Raw genomic sequence first — 20,541 nt, 5'->3', positions numbered from 1 at the left:
AAGAAGGCAAATGGAGTTTTGTCCTTCATTGCTAGAGGGATGGAGTTTAAGACAAGGGAGGTTATGCTGCAATTGTATAAGGTGTTAGTGAGGCCACACCTGGAGTATTGTGTTCAGTTTTGGTCTCCTTACCTGAGAAAGGACGTATTGGCACTGGAGGGTGTGCAGAGGAGATTCACTAGGTTAATCCCAGAGTTGAAAGGGTTGGATTACGAGGAGAGGTTGAGTAGACTGGGACTGTACTTATTAGAATTTAGAAGGATGCAGGGGGATCTTATAGAAACATATAAAATTATGAAGGGAATAGATAGGATAGATGTGGGGAGGTTGTTTACACTGGCGGATGAAAGCAGAACTAGGGGGCATAGCCTCAAAATAAGGGGAAGTAGATTTAGGACTGAGTTTAGGAGGAACTTCTTCACCCAAAGGGTTGTGAATCTATGGAATTCCTTGCCCAGTGAAGCAGTTGAGGCTCCTTCATTAAATGTTTTTAAGATGAAGATAGTTTTTTGAAAAATAAAGGGATTAAGGGTTATGGCGGGAAAGTGGAGCTGAGTCCACAAAAGATCAGCCATGATCTCATTGAATGGTGGAGCAGGCTCAAGGGGCCAGATGGCCTACTCCTGCTCCTATTCTTATGTTATGTTCTTCTGTAATATGATTAAACATTCCTGAGGATTCTCATTATTCCCAACACAGCATTTTCCATTTCTTTTTAGTGAATTTCCTCAACAGGTTGGGTAAATATTCTGATTGTGGCTCGGAAACAGGAGTGTTGTTGTCCTGAATCATGGGGGAGGGATCAGGAGTCAGGATTGTTTCCAGGTCGCACATGTGCTCCTGGGGTAAGCAGTCCCACGCTAGGGCTTTTGCAGACCCTTAGAGACAGGCTCTCTGCCAGATTAAAGATGGCGGGAAGGCACATGAAGCTAGAGGGCCAATCAAAGGCCTTCCAGCCTGGGAGGGTAGCAGCAGAGGGTAGCAAGGCGGCCCGGTGGTTAGCACTGCTGCCTCACGCCGCCAAAGACCCAGGTTCGAATCCCAGCTCTGGGTCACTGCCCGTGTGGAGTTTGCACATTCTCCCCGTGGCTGCGTGGGTTTCACCCCCACAACCCAAAGATGTGCAGGATAGGTGGATTGGCCACGCTAAATTACCCTTTAATTGGAACAAACCGATTTAGGCACTTTAAATTTATTTAAAAATAGAAATGAGAGAGCGCTTCAACATGGAGGCACCATCTCAACACCTTTCTCAAAACTTTCAGTACAACACAGACTCATCAGCACGGGTTTGGAGAGTGGTTGGGTGGGAGGGAAAGTCCCTCGACAAGACGGCCTTTAATTTCAGCCACACACAGGCAGGCAGGGAAGTACCGAAGGCCTGCCTGGCCCAGTGGCCTGTTGCCGGGTACCCGCCTGCAAGTTACTCCCATCAGGCCAGAAAACGCGAGGCCAACTGGAAAATATTTGGCTTGTTGATGCCCTTTGGCCCAATTGACAACCACCTCATGGAAAACAATGGCCTCCACCGGTAATGGCTTCGGGATACCGCTGCTCCGATCTACACCGGTATTTCCAGGCTTCCCGGCCTGGATTCCTGACCATGACGGTGCCCAGATATTCCGGCCCTGGTTTCTGGGAGTTAAGGCCAGGCCTTGCTCCTTTCTTTATTTATCCAGTTTCCTACTATCAGCATCAATACTTTTCATCTCAGTGACTCCTCGTCACGGTAAGATCTACATTCTAACCACACTCCTGGTTAAAAAGCCATCTCCGGCAATCCCTAATGGATTTATTGATGACCATCTTATATTTATGACCTAATTCTGGTCTCCCCAGATTTTTATAGAGAAAATACTTCCAGTTTGTTCAGCTTTCCTGTTGGGTAGAAGCTTGCTGTATCAATTGTTCATTACTCTCCCCCTCTCTCTCTCTCTCTCTCTCTGACAGGTCCAGAGCCAAGACACTATGAAGAACATGATGAAGCGTTTGGAGTCAGAGATAAGTGTGAGGGTGACGGAAACTCTGAGGAAGGCAGGAAGATCCTCTCCATCGCCAGCGTGCTCTGGTAGAAGGAAGAGCGACAGAAATACCTAAATGAAGAAGAGATGATCATACAGCAGCTGAAGTAGGTTCCAAGTCATTCGCTAACTCAGATAGCATCATAGAATTCCTACAGTGCAGTAGGAGGCCACTTGGCCCATCGAGTCTGCACTGTCCCTCTGAAAGAGCACCCTACCTAAGCCCACTCCCCTGTCCTATCCCCGTAACCCCACCTAACTTGCACATCGTTTGAGAAAAAAAAACTTCCAATTAAGGGGCAATTTAGCGTGGCCAATCCACCTACCCTGCACATCTTTGGGTTGCGGGGGTGAGACCCATGCAGACACGGGGAGAATGTGCAAACTCCACACGGACAGTGACCCAGAGCCGGATCGAACCTGGGACCTCAGTGCCGTGGGAGGAAAGCCGGAGCACCCGGAGGTAACCCACGCAGACAGGAGGAGAAAGTGCAAACTCCACAGAGTCACTCAAGGCAGGAATTTAACCCGTGTCCATGGCGCTGTGAGGCAGCAATGCTAACCACTGTGCCGTCCATATGCGTGAACTAAGGCAGGTTGCAGAGCATTGAGCTCAATGACTGTACAATGACCTTAACACGACAATTGTCATCAAACCCATCTGGTTCACTAATGTCCTTCAGGGAAGGAAATCTGCCGCCCTTACCTGGTCTGGCCTACAGACCCACGGCAATGTGAGTGACTCTTAACTTCCCTCTGAAATATCCGAGCAAGGCGTTCAGTCACACCCAGGAAGCTGCCTTGTCACTACCTGCTCAAAGGTAATTAGCAATGAGCACAAATGCTGACTTTGCCAAGGACATCCATATCCTATGAGTGAACAAAGAAATGGAGCATTTGCGAGAGAAAGAGCACGGAAAGCGAGAGATTTCCTCCATTAGGATTACAAGTATCTTCCCTGACAGCCCAACCTGAAGTCCTCTTCAATAAATTATGAGTACCTAATTATTTTATTCCCAATATGGGGCAATTTAGCGTGGCCCATCCACCTGCTCTGCACATCTTTGGGTTGTGGGGGTGAGACCCACGCAGACACGGGGAGAATGTGCAAACTCCACATGGACACTGACCCAGGGCTGGGATCGAACCTGGGACCTCGGCGCCATGAAGCAGAATGCTAACCACTGCTCCACCGTGCTGCCCCACACAACCTGAATTCCTGATGGATTCTCTCAGAGTGGAAATCTCCACAACAAGTACATGAGGGGAAGGCCGAGAGCTGGAAGGAATTTCTCCCAGTTGAGAGGTTCTGGGTTAAAATGAGCTGCGCAGGAGTTAACACACGCCAGTCTCAATATCAGTCCAGTCAGGGTGGCTGAACACGGGATCTGGGGGAGCTTTGCACTTGGAGCTGGGGAGAAAGTTCAGAAAAACATCACATAGTTTGACTTGCCGGGGATCAGCGGCGTTTTGTAATTAGGGCATTAATTAAATGGGGAGGGTGTACAATTTTCCAAGGTGCTTCACAGGTACAATTCCCGAAGCAAAAACTGGCATCAAAGCCAAAGAAAGCCGGCACCAAAAGCTGGAACAAAGGGTTTGGTTTTAAGAAGCAGCTTGAAGGAGACGGGAGGGGCTGAGATGTTTAGTGACGGAAGCTCAGAGCTTTACAGCTTGAAGGAGACGGGAGGGGCTGAGAGCTTTAGGTCCAGGCAGCAGAAGGTAGAGTCACAAAAGGGAGGTGAAGTAATTCAGGGACGTTCAAGAATTGGAGAACAGTCAATTTCTCAGAGTTTCACTACTGGAGGAGTTTACAGAGAGAAACTGACTGAAGGGACTTGAAGACAAGGAAAGGAGCTTCAAAATCAAGGCGTTGTCAGACTGAGAGATGGTGGAGAAAGGGGCAGCTTCGTAACATCCAGCCCAGCCCAGCCCAGCCCAGTCCAGCCCAGTCCAGCCCAGCCCAGCCCAGCCCAGCCCAGTCCAGCCCAGTCCAGCCCGGCCCAGCCTAGCCCGGCCCAGCCCAGCCCAGTCTAGCCCAGTCCAGCCCAGTACAGCCCGGTCCAGCCCAGCCCAGCCCGGTCCAGCCCAGTCTGGTCCAGCCCAGCCCAGTCCGGTCCAGCCCAGTCTGGTCCAGCCCAGCCCAGCCCAGCCCAGCCCAGCCCAGCCCAGCGCAGCCCAGTCCAGCCCGGCCCAGCCTAGCCCGGCCCGGTCCAGCCCAGTCCAACCCGGCCTAGTCCAGCCCGGTCCAGCCCAGTCCAACCTGGCCCAGTCCAGCCCAGTCGGTCCAGCCCAGTCTGGTCCAGCCCAGTCCGGTCCAGCACAGTCCAACCCAGCCCAGTCCAACCCAGCCCAGTCCAACCCAGTCCAGCCCAGTCCAGCCCGGCCCAGTCCAGCCCAATCCGGTCCAGCCCAGTCCAGCCCAGTCCAGCCCGGCCCAGCCTAGCCCGGCCCAGTCCCGCCCAGTCCAGCCCAGTCTAGTCCAGTCCGGCCCGGTCCAGCCCAGTCCAGCCTGTTCCAGCCCAGCCCCTCCAGCCCGGCCCAGTCCCGCCCAGTCCAGCCCAGTCTAGTCCAGTCCGGCCCGGTCCAGCCCAGTCCAGCCTGTTCCAGCCCAGCCCCTCCAGCCCGGCCCAGTCCAGCCCGGCCCAGTCCAGCCCAGCCCGGCCCAGTCCAGCCCAGCCCAGCCTGTTCCAGCCCGGTCCAGTCCAGCCCAGCCCGGTTTAGCCCGGTCCAGCCCAGTCCAGCCCAGTCCGGTCCAGCCCAGTCCAGCCCAGTCCAGCCCGGCCCAGCCTAGCCCGGCCCAGTCCCGCCCAGTCCAGCCCAGCCCAGCCCAGCCCAGCCCAGCGCAGCCCAGTCCAGCCCGGCCCAGCCTAGCCCGGCCCGGTCCAGCCCAGTCCAACCCGGCCTAGTCCAGCCCGGTCCAGCCCAGTCCAACCTGGCCCAGTCCAGCCCAGTCGGTCCAGCCCAGTCTGGTCCAGCCCAGTCCGGTCCAGCACAGTCCAACCCAGCCCAGTCCAACCCAGCCCAGTCCAACCCAGTCCAGCCCAGTCCAGCCCGGCCCAGTCCAGCCCAATCCGGTCCAGCCCAGTCCAGCCCGGCCCAGCCTAGCCCGGCCCAGTCCCGCCCAGTCCAGCCCAGTCTAGTCCAGTCCGGCCCGGTCCAGCCCAGTCCAGCCTGTTCCAGCCCAGCCCCTCCAGCCCGGCCCAGTCCCGCCCAGTCCAGCCCAGTCTAGTCCAGTCCGGCCCGGTCCAGCCCAGTCCAGCCTGTTCCAGCCCAGCCCCTCCAGCCCGGCCCAGTCCAGCCCGGCCCAGTCCAGCCCAGCCCGGCCCAGTCCAGCCCAGCCCAGCCTGTTCCAGCCCGGTCCAGTCCAGCCCAGCCCGGTTTAGCCCGGTCCAGCCCAGTCCAGCCCAGTCCGGTCCAGCCCAGTCCAGCCCAGTCCAGCCCGGCCCAGCCTAGCCCGGCCCAGTCCAGCCCAGCCCGGCCCAGTCCAGCCCAGCCCAGCCTGTTCCAGCCCGGCCCAGTCCAGCCCAGCCCGGTCCAGCCCAGCCCAGTCCAGTCCAGCCCAGCCCGGCCCAGTCCAGCCCAGCCCGGTCCAGCCCAGCCCAGCCCAGTCCAGCCCAGCCCGGTCCAGCCCAGTCCAGCCCAGCCCGGTCCAGCCCAGTCCAGCCCAGCCCGGTCCAGCCCAGTCCAGCCCGGTCCAGCCCAGTCCAGCCCAGTCCAGCCCAGCCCAGCCCGGTCCAGCCCAGTCCTGCCCGGTCCAGCCTAGCCCAGCCCAGTCCAGCCCAGCCCAGTCCTGCCCGGTTTAGCCCGGTCCAGCCCAGTCCAGCCCAGTCTGGCCCAGCCCAGTCCAGCCCAGCCCGGTCCAGCCCAGCCCAGCCCAGTCCTGCCCGGTTTAGCCCAGTCCAGCCCAGTCTGGCCCAGCCCGGTCCAGCCCAGCCCAGCCCAGTCCAGCCCAGCCCGGTCCAGCCTAGCCCAGCCCAGTCCAGCCCAGCCCAGTTTAGCCCGGTCCAGCCCAGTCTGGCCCAGCCCAGCCCAGCCCAGTCCTGCTCGGTTTAGCCCAGTCCAGCCCGGTCCAGCCCAGCCCAGTCCAGTCCAGCCCAGCCCGGTCCAGCCCAGCCTGTGGCACCAGACCAGACTGGCCAAGTTCTGAAAAATCAAACGTGATCTGAAGGAAAGCCGATAAGTGATTGGTTGGTGAGTATTTTTCACCTTTACCTTTGAGACCTTATGCAGTTTATTTGTAATTGGGACGTTTTATTAGTGGCAGTGAGGTTTCCTAATTGTAGTAAAGTTTATTAGCTGTAGTAGGATTTATTATAAAATAAATTAACATATAATAAAATGTGGCCGTACAGGTGATGTTTTGCGATGGGGGCCGTTGTTTCCCGTGTCATCCGGGACGGAACAGTCTGCGGATTGCGGAATTCAGCTCAGAGTGATTGAGCCGGAATCCGAGCTGTGGACACTGCCCATCGATCAGGGAGGGAATATTCCTCCTTGTCCCCGCAGGAGAAAATAACACATAAAATGCGGGAAAACCCCTCCCCGCCTGCCTGTCGTCCAGCCCACCCCCTGGTGGCCGATCCCCATGCCCCCCACCCACCATAACACCCACATCAGCCGCGACTCCAAATTTCCGCCAAGTGGAACCACATTAGAATCACGGCGGGGGGACTTGGCGGGCACTCGGGCCGTCGAGTGCGGAGAATCGCCGGGGGGGGGGGGGGGGTGCTACCCCGACCGGCGCCACGTCGATCGCGCGCGGACAGCAGCGATTCTCCGGTCGCCAGAGAATCGCGTTCTGGCCTATTTTGGGTAATTCTCTGCCCCCCGCGCTGAGCACGATCTCGGCACAGACGGTCGTAGAATCCCGTTCAGGCAGTGGGGTATCTGTATTAATTAAGGACGTCATCAGTGCAGCAGGGAGAGATTACCTTAGCTCAACAGAGCAAGAAGCAGAATCAATGTTGGGCGAGATAGGAGTTCACTCCTGGGAGTATTTTATCGGACCAGCCCCCTCCCCACCCCCCCCACTTGCCCACTAACAGTCACCACACTGTAGGACAGGGTGTACAGGAGGAGATTAAATCGGTGTAAGAAAGCTATTGCAACAATCATGGGTAACTTCAATCTACATGGAGATTGGGTGAATTTATTGCCCATCCCCAATTTGCCCTGGAGAAGATGCCCACTTGAACTACATATCATGTTGGTACACCCACTGTGCTGTTAGGGAGGGAGTTTGTGAATTGTGACCCAGCGACAGTGAAGGTACAGCAACATATTTCCAAGTCAGGACGGTGAGTGGCTTCAATACAATAACTTCATGGCAAATGAGCCTTTAGGTAACAGTGATCATAATATTATTGAATTTCATGTTCAGTTTGAAGGTGAGAATTGGGAGTCTAACACTAGTCTTTTAAACTTGAATAAAGGTAACTTTAAGGGTGTGAAATCAGGACTAGCTAAAGTGAACTGGGAAACTCAGTTAAAAAGGTAGGACTGGAGAGATGAAATGCAGACTTTTAAAGGAGATAGTTAAAGATTTTTTGCAGTAAGAAAGAAAGTCGGAGTGCGATTCATCATCTGCAACTTAAATAAAATTAAGGATAGATTCAAATTGAAAGAAAAACTGTACTAATTTAGAAAATCTCAGCAGGTCCGACAGCATCCGTGGGAGAAAACAGAGCTAATGTTTCGAGTCTGGACAATTCATTGTCAGAACGGACTCGAACTCAAAGCGTTCACTCCGTTCTCTCTCCATAGATGCTGTCACATTTTCCAGCACATTCTGCTTTTGTTTCAGATTCCCCCATCCGCAGTAATTTGCTTTTATCTTAACTGTAGAAATCTGCAAGGTTTAGTGGTTGGGAAGAAGATCTGTCATATTTTAAGAACCAGCAAAGCATGACAGAAAATAATAAAGAGAGACAAAGTGGAATATGAGAGAAAGCTCCTACGCAATATAAAAACAGAGAGTAATATAAAGACAGAGAGTAATATAAAAACAGTGAGCAATATAAACAGAGTAATATAAAAACAGAGTAATATAAAAACAGAGTAATATAAAACCAGAGAGCAATATAAAACCAGAGAGTAATATAAAACCAGGGAGTAATATAAAACCAGAGAGTAATATAAAACCAGAGAGTAATATAAAACCAGAGAGTAATATAAAACCAGAGTAATTTAAAAACAGAGTAATTTAAAAACAGAGTAATTTAAAAACAGAGTAATTTGAAAACAGAGAGTAATATAAAAACAGAGAGTAATATATAAACAGAGAGTAATATAAAACAGAGAGTAATATAAAAACAGAGTAATATAAAAACAGAGAGTAATTTAAAACCAGAGAGTAGAGTAATATAAAAACAGAGAGTAATATATAAACAGAGAGTAATATATAAACAGAGAGTAATATATAAACAGAGAGTAATATATAAACAGAGAGTAATATATAAACAGAGAGTAATATATGAACAGAGAGTAATATAAAAACAGAGTAATACATAAATAGAGAGTAATATATAAACAGAGAGTAATATATAAACAGAGAGTAACATATAACCAGTGAGTAATATAAACACAGTAATATAACAGCAGACAGTAATATAAAAACAGGGTAATATAAAAACAGAGTAATATAAAACCAGAGAGCAATATAAAACCAGAGAGTAATATAAAACCAGGGAGTAATATAAAACCAGAGAGTAATATAAAACCAGAGAGTAATATAAAACCAGAGAGTAATATAAAACCAGAGAGTAATATAAAACCAGAGTAATATAAACAGAGAGTAATTTTAAAACAGAGTAATTTGAAAACAGAGAGTAATATAAAACAGAGAGTAATATATAAACAGAGAGTAATATATAAACAGAGAGTAATATATAAACAGAGAGTAATATATAAACAGAGAGTAATATATAAACAGAGACTAATATAAAAACAGAGTAATATAAAAACAGAGAGTAATTTAAAACCAGAGAGTAGAGTAATATAAAAACAGAGAGTAATATATAAATAGAGAGTAATATATAAACAGAGAGTAATATATAAACAGAGAGTAATATATAAAGAGAGAGTAATATATAAAGAGAGAGTAATATATAAACAGAGAGTAATATATAAACAGAGAGTAATATATAAACAGAGAGTAATATAAAAACAGAGAGTAATATATAAACAGAGAGTAATATATAAACAGAGTAATATATAAACAGAGTAATATAAAAACAGAGAGTAATATGAAAACAGAGTAATAGAAAAACGGAGAGTAATTTAAAAGCAGAGAGTAATATAAAAACAGAGTAATATAAAAACAGAGAGTAATATATAAACAGAGAGTAATATAAAAACAGAGAGTAATATATAAACAGAGAGTAATATATAAACAGAGAGTAATATATAAACAGAGAGTAATATAAACAGAGAGTAATATATAAACAGAGAGTAATATATAAACAGAGTAATATAAAAACAGAGTAATATGAAAACAGAGAGTAATTTAAAAACAGAGTGTAATTTAAAAACAGAGTAAAATAAAAACAGAGTAATAGAAAAACAGAGAGTAATTTAAAAGCAGAGAGTAATATAAAAACAGAGTAATATAAAAACAGAGTAATATATAAACAGAGAGTAATATAAAAACAGAGAGTAATATAAAACAGAGAGTAATTTAAAAACAGAGAGTAATATATAAACAGAGTAATTTAAAAACAGAGAGTAATATAAAAACAGAGAGTAATATAAAAACAGAGAGTAATATAAAAACAGAGAGTAATATAAAAACAGAGAGTAATATAAAAACAGAGAATAATTTAAAAACAGAGTAATATATAAACAGAGTAATATAGAAACAGAGTAATATAAAAACAGAGAGTAATATAAAAACAGAGAGTAATATAAAAACAGAGAGTAATTTAAAAACAGAGAGTAATATATAAACAGAGTAATATAAAAACAGAGAGTAATATAAAAACAGAGAGTAATATAAAACAGAGTAATATAAAAACAGAGTAATATAAAAACAGAGTAATATAAAAACAGAGTAATATAAAAACAGAGAGTAATTTAAAAACAGAGAGTAATTTAAAAACAGAGAGTAATATAAAAACAGAGTAATATATAAACAGAGAGTAATATAAAAACAGAGAGTAATATAAAAACAGAGAGTAATATAAAAACAGAGAGTAATTTAAAAACAGAGAGTAATTTAAAACAGAGAGTAATATATAAACAGAGAGTAATATAAAAACAGAGAGTAATATAAAAACAGAGAGTAATATAAAAACAGAGTAATATAAAAACAGAGTAATATAAAAACAGAGTAATTTAAAAACAGAGTAATATATAAACAGAGAGTAATATAAAAACAGTAATATAAAAACAGAGGGTAATTTAAAACAGAGAGTAATATAAAAACAGAGTAATATAAAAACAGAGTAATATAAAAACAGAGTAATATATAAACAGAGAGTAATATATAAACAGAGAGTAATTTAAAAACAGAGAGTAATATAAAAACAGAGTAATATAAAAACAGAGTAATATAAAAACAGAGTAATATATAAACAGATAGTAATATAAAAACAGAGAGTAATATAAAAACAGAGAGTAATATAAAAACAGAGAGTAATTTAAAAACAGAGAGTAATTTAAAAACAGAGAGTAATATAAAACAGAGTAATATAAAAACAGAGTAATATATAAACAGAGAGTAATATATAAACAGAGAGTAATATATAAACAGAGTAATATAAAACAGAGTAATATAAAAACAGAGAGTAATTTAAAAACAGTAATATATAAACAGAGAGTAATATAAAAACAGTAATATAAAAACAGAGAGTAATTTAAAAACAGTAATATAAAAACAGAGAGTAATATAAAAACAGAGAGTAATATAAAAACAGAGTAATATAAAAACACAGTAATATAAAAACAGAGAGTAATTTAAAAACAGTAATATATAAACAGAGTAATATAAAACAGTAATATAAAAACAGAGAATAATTTAAAACAGAGAGTAATATAAAAACAGTATATAAAAACAGAGTAATATTAAACAGAGTAATATAACAGAGAGTAATAAAACAGAGTAATTTAAAAACAGAGAGTAATATAAAAACAGAGAGTAATATAAACAGAGAGTAATATAAACAGAGAGTAATATAAAAATTTAAAAAGAGTAATATATAAACAGAGAGTAATATAAAAACAGTAATATAAAACAGAGGGTAATTTAAAAACAGAGAGTAATATAAAAACAGAGTAATATAAAAACAGAGTAATATAAAAACAGAGTAATATTAACAGAGAGTAAATATAAACAGAGAGTAATTTAAAAACAGAGAGTAATATAAAACAGAGTAATATAAAAACAGAGTAATTAAAACAGAGTAATATATAACAGATAGTAATATAAAAACAGAGAGTAATATAAAAACAGAGAGTAATATAAAAACAGAGAGTAATTTAAAAACAGAGAGTAATTTAAAAACAGAGAGTAATATAAAAACAGAGTAATATAAAAACAGAGTAATATATAAACAGAGAGTAATATATAAACAGAGAGTAATATATAAACAGAGTAATATAAAAACAGAGTAATATAAAAACAGAGAGTAATTTAAAAACAGTAATATATAAACAGAGAGTAATATAAAAACAGTAATATAAAAACAGAGAGTAATTTAAAAACAGTAATATAAAAACAGAGAGTAATATAAAAACAGAGAGTAATATAAAAACAGAGTAATATAAAAACACAGTAATATAAAAACAGAGAGTAATTTAAAAACAGTAATATATAAACAGAGAGTAATATAAAAACAGTAATATAAAAACAGAGAGTAATTTAAAAACAGTAATATATAAACAGAGAGTAATATAAAAACAGTAATATAAAAACAGAGAGTAATTTAAAAACAGAGAGTAATATAAAAACAGAGTAATATAAAAACAGAGTAATATATAAACAGAGTAATATAAAACAGAGAGTAATATAAAAACAGAGAGTAATATAAAAACAGAGAGTAATATAAAAACAGAGTAATATAAAAACAGAGTAATATAAAAACAGAGAGTAATTTAAAAACAGAGTAATATATAAACAGAGAGTAATATAAAAACAGTAATATAAAAACAGAGAGTAATTTAAAAACAGAGAGTAATATAAAAACAGAGTAATATAAAAACAGAGTAATATATAAACAGAGAGTAATTTAAAAACAGAGAGTAATATAAAAACAGAGAGTAATTTAAAAACAGAGAGTAATATAAAAACAGAGAGTAATTTAAAAACAGAGAGTAATATAAAAACAGAGAGTAATATAAAAACAGAGGGCGGGATGCTCCGCCGCCGGGATTTTCCATTTAGCCGGCTCCCGAGTGTTTCCCGACGGCTTGGGGCTGCCACACCCTCGGAAACCCCATTGACCGGCCGGCGTAACGGAGAATCCCGCCAGCGGGTCGAGGCAGAAATGTGGCGCGGCGGGGCAGAGAATCCAGCCCAGAGAGTAATAGTTTCTTTTTGAAGGGTACCCGGATCTCTGTGAAGCTGGGCTTGCTGGCGTGTATAGACAGCGCCCCCTGTCAGTGCCAGAGCAAATCACTCCTCACGCCAAAAAAATGACAGTGAGGGAAGGTTGTGATGGGAATCACGGCGGACAAGCTGGCATGATTCACATTGATTTACTCACCCAAAATGACACTTAGGCTGAAATTTCCCTTCCTGCGGGCAGCGCTCCCCTGCCCAAGTTTCTCGGTGGGGATCGCCAGCGGTTTCTATGGGAAATGCCATTGACAAGCGGTAGGAGCAGAGAATCCCGCTGCTAGTGAACGGCGTGCCGCTGGGAAACACAAGGCTGGGGACTCGCGAATCCAGCCCCAGATCGTGAGGGGACTTCATAGGGTGAACATTCCCACTTGTGGGGGAGACTGGAACGTGGCGGCACAGTTGAAGAGGTCTCCCTTTTAAGACAGCGATGAGGTTATTTCTCTCTGAGGGTCTTTAGTCTGACGGGCCAAATGGCCTCCTCCGGCTCCAAGCCCTATGATGGTCAGAGGACACATGGGGTGATATTTGCCAGTTCCACCTATACTGTCAGGTTGGAGGGTCACCGAGTGGCTGGGTGCAGCTTTTAGTTAACAAACTAAGTCCCACTGCTGGTTACTGAGAACTAATTTCCTCCCCTCTGGGAGAGTGGACTGCACACCTATCAGCCACATGCTGTTACCAAGCAACAGCAACATCACACATCCTCAAAAATATCCAACTACATAACTCATTACTGATAAACTAATCCACTTGAAGACCTTTCCTTGTGGTCAGATTTTGGTTTAACAGGATCCAATAGAAGTTTGCTGTTAACTGAGGCAGGGGTACAGAGAGACAATAATATCCGTTTCAGAATCAGGACACAATTGGATCAATTTGACCAAAATAATCAGGTTTATGTATTTCTATGGAAGTGATGTTAAATTTGTGAATGCAGGGTCATAGTGTATGTGATGAATGTTATCAGTAGCTGATATAATGGTACCTTACCTTTAATGCATTGGCCCTTTAAGACCGGGCTTGGGACCCTGGGGGACTCCGCCTCTGGATCCGCCCCAGGAAGCGGTGTATAAGATAAGGCTCACTCAGGCAACATGTGATGAGCACACTTTTTACGGCTGCTGTACAGTTCTCATGACTGAAGCCTTTGAATCATCTATCTTCTCTCCTGTGTCGTGATTGAGGGTATCTCAGTGTAATAGATTAGGAATTGACATGGGAGGGGAACGGGTGCTTTCGTGTTACATTTTTGTTGCTCAGTTACACAGTTTATTCCTGTTGTTGAAGGAGTTGGGATTTTAATGGCTGTTGGGGATTATACTGAATCCGATAAGAAATCTTTGACAGAAATATTTACCCGTGTCAATCTTGGCCGATTGGGTAATAGACTCCGTTGTCCCTGAAGCACAATGATGTGGTTACAAGTCCCAATCCAATCACAGGAACGCACTATCTCAGCTGACACTCCCAGTTGAGTATTGAAGGAGTGCTGCGCTGTCAGAGGTGCATGGTTACATCTCGATGTTCTCTCACCAATGCCCTGTGCCAAAGCTGCCCTAATTGTACACTCCAGACACCTTGCAATAAAGGTCAATATTTTCCTTTTGCCTTCACAATTACTTGCTGTACCTGCGTGCTCACTTTCTGCGATTCATGTACAAGACTGCCCAGATCCCTCTGTAAGGCAGCATTCTGCCACCTCCCTCCATTTGAAGAATATTCTGCTTTTCTATTTCTCCCAGCAAAAGTGGAAACAATCGAGTGATTTGTTAGATCGGAAGGATGAGAGCTCTCCTGCACTAAAGGCTTTTTAAAAATTCATCATCACTTGCCCGGTTACCAGATTTTTTAATGCTGAATTCAAATTCTTAAGAGTGTTATGATGGGACTTCAAATTCCCAGGATTATTAACCCAGTAATTAAACTATTTCTGCTAATCCAGCATCAACAGTTCAAGGCTGTAACTGGTTGGGCTAAACCAGATTTTTACTTTGTCCTAATTGCCCTTTGAGATAACTACCCTGAGCGTTAGCGCCATTTGTTTTAATCAGTTCTGCTTGGAGCTCAATGAACAGTGTAAGTATCACCTTGAAATGACCGCCCTGGCTTCAGATGGAGAGGCAAGTTTCTGCAATGAGCCAGTTACATATGTGAGGCTCTACTGCCCCTCACTGGTTGTACTCGGTACTACCATGAAGAAACATCTTTCACCATTGTCAATTACCAACTTTCTGTATTAATTCACAGGCTAAGTCAGTGTCTTACTGGGCCACTTCGAAGGGTTATTCATAGTCAATTACATTGGATGGAGTCCGGTTTGGGCCCAGATGGGTAAGGTCAGAGAGCCGGGGTGCACTTTAAAAAAGATTAACGGCATTTTTAAAAAAAAGTCTAAAGGAAGAGATTGGATTCCAAACAATTCATTGCACAAAGCACGTGAGCACATATCGATGATGTGATAAAGCAAAACGTAAATGCCAATATTTCTGATTGCAACAAGGGTGAGGCTTGAGCATCAATCAAAGACTGACAAATTGGTCAACAGTTTTGACCTCGGTTGACTGTTTCTCTGAAGGAGGTTGGAGTCTAATTTATGTTCTTGTTAACAGCGACTTGGAGAGGTCAGTGGAGGATTTACAGCGAGACTCAGTGCTGAATCAGAGGTTGATTGCGGTGCAGGAGCTGGAGGAGAAGGCATTGGTCCTGCGCCAGTTGGGAGAGACTCTCACAGAACTGAAGGGTAAGGGGCCGAAAACCAAACAGGAGGATTCCCCACTGCCCATTGCTCTGAAAGAGGTGGGGGGGTGTGGGGGCCGGGGGGGTGGGGGGGGGGGGGGGGGGGGGGGGGTGGATAATGACGCAGAGGCAGGAATTTTCTATCCTTGTGGATGTTCACTCCCTCCTTGGAGTATCAGTCCAGGAACGCTGGGGTGCCTTTGGCCTACATTGCAACAGCAGGCGAGAGAGTTCAGCAGAGACAAACATCCACAAAATCTCCCCCTGATTTTTGAACAGGGACCATTTTTTGGAAGGAGATGATGCCCTGGTTCATTAATCCCTCCCCATTAACCCCTACCCTTACCCCCAACCCATATATACTCAGATGTTTGGATTGTAACAACCCTACAGGTCAACTAATGGATTAGGGAACAAGCCTTGATTCCTGAGGCAGGTTTGTGATTGGGGGAAGAAAGGGAATGGGAATGGATCAAAGCCAAATGATGAAGCACCCAAACTCAACTCATCTCCTTGATAATAGTATTTGTCACAGGAGACAGTCCTGCAGTTTCTGTCTACTATCTACGAGCGAATGGCCTGTTGAGAGTCGATCTGATTCGAGTCTGGAATCAAACCATGACCATTGCCTGGGTATCTTTCACAACATAATCAGATTCTCCTTTCAAAAAAACATATAACGCATTACAATAATTCTTATAACTGATTGTAACACAAATATCCCTCTGCTAGGGCAATCATTACGAGCAAACATTTCTCTTTGTAAAACTGTCTGATAATTAGGGACTTGTGAGTTTGGAAATCTCTTTACTCTCCAACATTTCCTTCAGCAAAGTCAACCTTAACCTTTCTCAGTGACTTCCTTTGTCAAATTAACATTCCAAAGAGAACAATTAACCACACAACACTCCATAGGCAAACTTTTCTCAGAATAGCTCTTGCATAGGATTTGCTTCAGAATGTTAAATTCCACCCACACCCAGTCGGACCCAAAGATCCACCTGGAAGATTGACATGAGGGCTCTCACTAAAAGGACTAACTTCATATCTTTCTGGTCAAAGGCTGCGAGTGTGCATTCCTCACAATTGAATTTTAAGGATTTATTTGCCGTTGGAACCTCCATACTTTAGCATGCCTCATCATAGTTATCAGTCCCGATACATCATCTCCGGCATTGGGTCTGGTCTCCGAGTACAGTCAGTTTAACTGTCCAATCAAACTTCGTAACTTGGCTCTTCCTTGAAGGCAAAATCATTTTTCTGTGAGGACTTGGCCCCATTTATTGGGACATTATAACACTTCTAGATGTGATTGTTGATTCAAAGTTACTCCCAATTTAAATCTGATTAATGTCTAACTCTGTATATTTAAAGGTCCTAAAGCTGGACTATCGATCTAAAATTCCCCCTTAATCAAGAGCCCATAGTGTTCAAATTGCACAGAACTTCTCCATAGGAAATCATTGGTGTGCAACATGAAGATCAACGTGATAACAGCAGAACGTTGCTGGGCCTCTTTGCAGCTGAAGAAACTTACTTCCAGCAAGTCAGACCTAACTGAGAAATACCACCCCATTCACATGTCATTTAATCCATAAACGTATTTGTTTAATTTCCAATGCTCCCCTTCTACATCACTCATTCGTTTCAAAAACATTGCTATTAGAAATTTTTCACTCTTTGAAAATGCGGTTTTTATGTTGAAACCCACGAATATGTGATTAAGAGAGAAAACAAGGGAGAGGCAGCACGGTAGCACAGTGGTTAGCACTGTAGCTTCACAGCGCCAGGATCCCAGGTTCGATTCCCCGCTGGGTCACTGTCTGTGTCTGCGTGGGTTTCCTCCGGGTGCTCCGGTTTCCTCCCGCAGTTCAAACATGTGTGGGTTAGATGGATTGGCCATGCTAAATTGCCCTTACTGTCCAAAAAAAGTTAGATGGGGTTATTGGGTTACGTGGATAGGGTGGAAGTGAGGGTGTAAAGTGGGTCGGTGCAGACTCGATGGGCCGAATGGCCTCCTTCTGCACTGTATGTTCTATGTTCTAAAACTCTTCAAGATTATTTTTCCGGCTGAGAGTGAGTCCGCTCAACATCTTGATCACCAAGTCGCTCTTCGAAACCCTGAGCCACTAGTTTGCCTGACATGTCCCATCGGGAAGTAGTTTCCCCCTGTACATACCGCAAATGTAAAGTAGCTGTCCGTCTCTCTGGCATTTCAGAGTAAACACAAAATACTTCCAACTATGCAACTCTTTGGGTTTTTTTTACGTGTTATCGATTTATCTTCCAATTTGTTTGTATCCACCAAAACTTCCAGACCATAATTGGCTGGCATTTCATGGTGGTGTTCTATAATCCTTGATCTAGTTAGACTATGGCCTCTACTAGCCCACCTATTTTGTTCTGGATTACTGCTACATGGCCTCACCTTTCCATGATCAGAAGTTCCGTTGTCAGCGTGTGATCATTCCGAAGGGCCACAGTCATATCCTGATTAGCTGTGGGACCCGATACTGCACCTTCCACATACATGAACTCTACCACCCAGAAGGACAAGGGCAGCAGATAAATGGGAACTCCACCATCTGCAAGTTCCCCTCCAATCACACACACTCCTTCCTTGGAAATATATCGGCCATTCCTTCACGGACACTGGGTCAAAATCCTGGAACTCCCTCCCTAACAGCACTGTGGGTTTACCTACACCTCAAGGACTGCAGCGGTTCAAGAAGGCAACTCACCACCACCTCCTCAAGGATAATAAAGGCTTGTCTAGCCAGGAACGGCCACATCCCATAAATTAATAAACCAGTATTTTCTAGCCTTCCACAGTTTTATCTCATTTTGCTGATCTCCAGATCTCGCCTCTTGTTTATTATCTTGAACATTTAGTCAATGTTTGAGTTTGCAGTGGCTTTCTTTGCTCTCATTGGTCGCATGCCTACATCACTGGATTCTTCCGGTATGTATGTTGTTCTACGACTAACATTGTTGTTCTTTGGAATAAATATCCCTACCCTATGGATCAGTATCACCTTGTCTATCATCTTCCAACCCTTTATCTACCGGATTCTGCTCCTCCGAGCTGTTGAGTCTGTGCGATGAATGGACCCTAATACCCTGTTGGAGAATTACTCACTTCACAAGACACCATCATTTTACTCAGAGCTTTCTGACCCTCCCAGGATTCAAATTAATCTATGATGATCAAGGTGATGCCACAAGGCACCACATTTTCTGACACTTCGATGAATGCCCTTTGCCCAGCTTGTAGGGTATTCAGGTCGGCAGAAAAGCTGGAACTAGTTGTGGTCCGGGGATGATCACACATCACCATTTTTGGATTTCCTCCATAGACCAGTCTAGTCCCTGTCCATTTTTCCAATGATTTTATGTACAATCACTCTTTTATCTTTAGTGTATTACTGTAGACAAACTAAATCTTGTTTTCATGTTTATCAAATGTAAAATTAAATATGTTTCTGTCCTTGTTTCACACCTTTAAGTCCATAGCCACTAGTCTGGTGTTAATGCGTGTCTTACAAAAGCGTAGTCTGTGATGGCGTCTCCAACACCTTTGCATCGGTCACATTTTTCATTAATCTCTTCAATACTCATTGTCAATACCCCTGCATCGTTTAATAGAATTTTAATCTGTAACAGGAAGGATGAGTTAATTGTCGATGTAATTTAAGACAATATGCTTTTTTTCTCTCAAATGACCATTCGACATTCTTCAACATACTGGTTGGAGAGGCTAGGTTTGGGTAAAGAGTTGCAGAGTTGCAATTATGTCTTGATTGAGTAGCTTCAAAATCTACAGACTTTCCAAGGACAATTGCTTTCTTATGATCCATGTCCAATATCATTTTCACGGATCGCTTGTTCAGCATTGAAGCTTTCTCACTTGATACCACATCTGTACAAATAAAGTGGCTTACTCCAGCTACGATACAGGGAAACGTCACTCAGTGACCGTAACTGGTTGTCATCCCCGAACCAACTTTATATTCCTTGACCTGACTTTGCTCCTTACTGCTGAGTGAGTCCAAATAATGTTTCAACCAATCCATTCCATATACTGTGGACATGTAATCACTGTCTAGAATGGTGCAATTAAACAAATCCATGATGGGTACACCCTATGCCAGACACAAGCTTTTAGTGACCAGCATTATTCCTTCAGACTTTTCAATATCATCTTCCCCTTCAAAATCATGCGTCACCTCAAAAACCTTCATTTTGGACGATTAACCGCAACATAACATTTCACATCACCTCTGAAACACCTGTTAATTTCCCAGGCATGCGTTGGCTTCATTCTTGTGCTATTATTACTCATTCCTATCGCCTGCCAGATGAGTCAAAAAAGGCCTCCATCCATCTGTATGCACTCTGCACTCTGTTGCACCGAGTCTGTACCGTGTATCCGGACAGCCTCAAACTGAGGTGAGCGCTGGATCCTCCATGTTTTGTCACATGGTTGAATGTCCCATTTGTGCCATGGAAGCCGCTGAAATGTCTGTTTTCCCAGGAATGTTTTTGAAGTTTTAGACATCTGATCCAAAATCATGGCCACGATCAAACGGCCACGCTGCGCCTGAAAGATGCCAGGGGACCCCGTTCCCTGGATCTACCCGGCTTGCAAAGCCTCGTCAGATCTAATGCGACCTCGCAAGACGTTGCAATGTAAATCCCGCCCATTGTCGGCAGAATCACTGTTTGGCACATCTTCATATCAGAGCGAGTCAGCTAATCTCACAGTAAAATGGAGTTTCCCGAGGCGTTGGGATCTATCCCCTTCGGCTCGGGTGAGGGCCGCACAGTACAGATCTCCACAAACGGGGACCAGACGGAACGGCACTCGCGGGGGTCTCTCTGGGCAGGATGGTACCCTGACTGCCAGGATACCAGGTTGGCACTGCCAAGGTGGAAAGCAGGCATTTTTTGGGCGATGGCGATCGTGCCAGGGGTGCCCTCCGCGGGTGTTCGGGGCGTTGGCGTGGGGGCCCGATGAACCCCTGATAGTGAGTTGGGGCTGGGTGGTCGGGGGGCATGTCGGGGGTTCCAGAGATCGTGGATACCATTTTATAAATGGCATCATGATCTCTCGTGACACTGAGGAGTTCCGCTGAGCTCGGCCAGGGATTCCCCACTGAGGCCCCCTATCTAACTGGAGGGTTGTCTTTCCTGGCGCTGCGAGAACTGGGAAACACGCAGCTA

The 20,541-nt window shown here is 44.2% G+C and overlaps 1 protein-coding gene across 1 annotated transcript in view; it reads left to right on the top strand.

Moving 5' to 3' along the window:
• The window catches only part of LOC119954452 (SRC kinase signaling inhibitor 1-like), a 645,297-nt gene that overhangs the window by 572,885 nt on the left and 51,871 nt on the right, over positions 1–20,541 (top strand). The window contains 4 exon segments of the mRNA XM_038779671.1: positions 1,951–2,031; positions 2,033–2,074; positions 2,076–2,128; positions 15,192–15,322. Of these exon segments, the coding sequence (XP_038635599.1) occupies positions 1,951–2,031; positions 2,033–2,074; positions 2,076–2,128; positions 15,192–15,322 (307 nt within the window).

The sequence above is a fragment of the Scyliorhinus canicula genome, chromosome 19 (assembly GCF_902713615.1).
Source record: "Scyliorhinus canicula chromosome 19, sScyCan1.1, whole genome shotgun sequence".
Taxonomy (NCBI): domain Eukaryota; kingdom Metazoa; phylum Chordata; class Chondrichthyes; order Carcharhiniformes; family Scyliorhinidae; genus Scyliorhinus; species Scyliorhinus canicula.
Note: the sequence above shows the minus strand (reverse complement) of the source record. Positions and strands in the feature narration are given on the sequence as shown.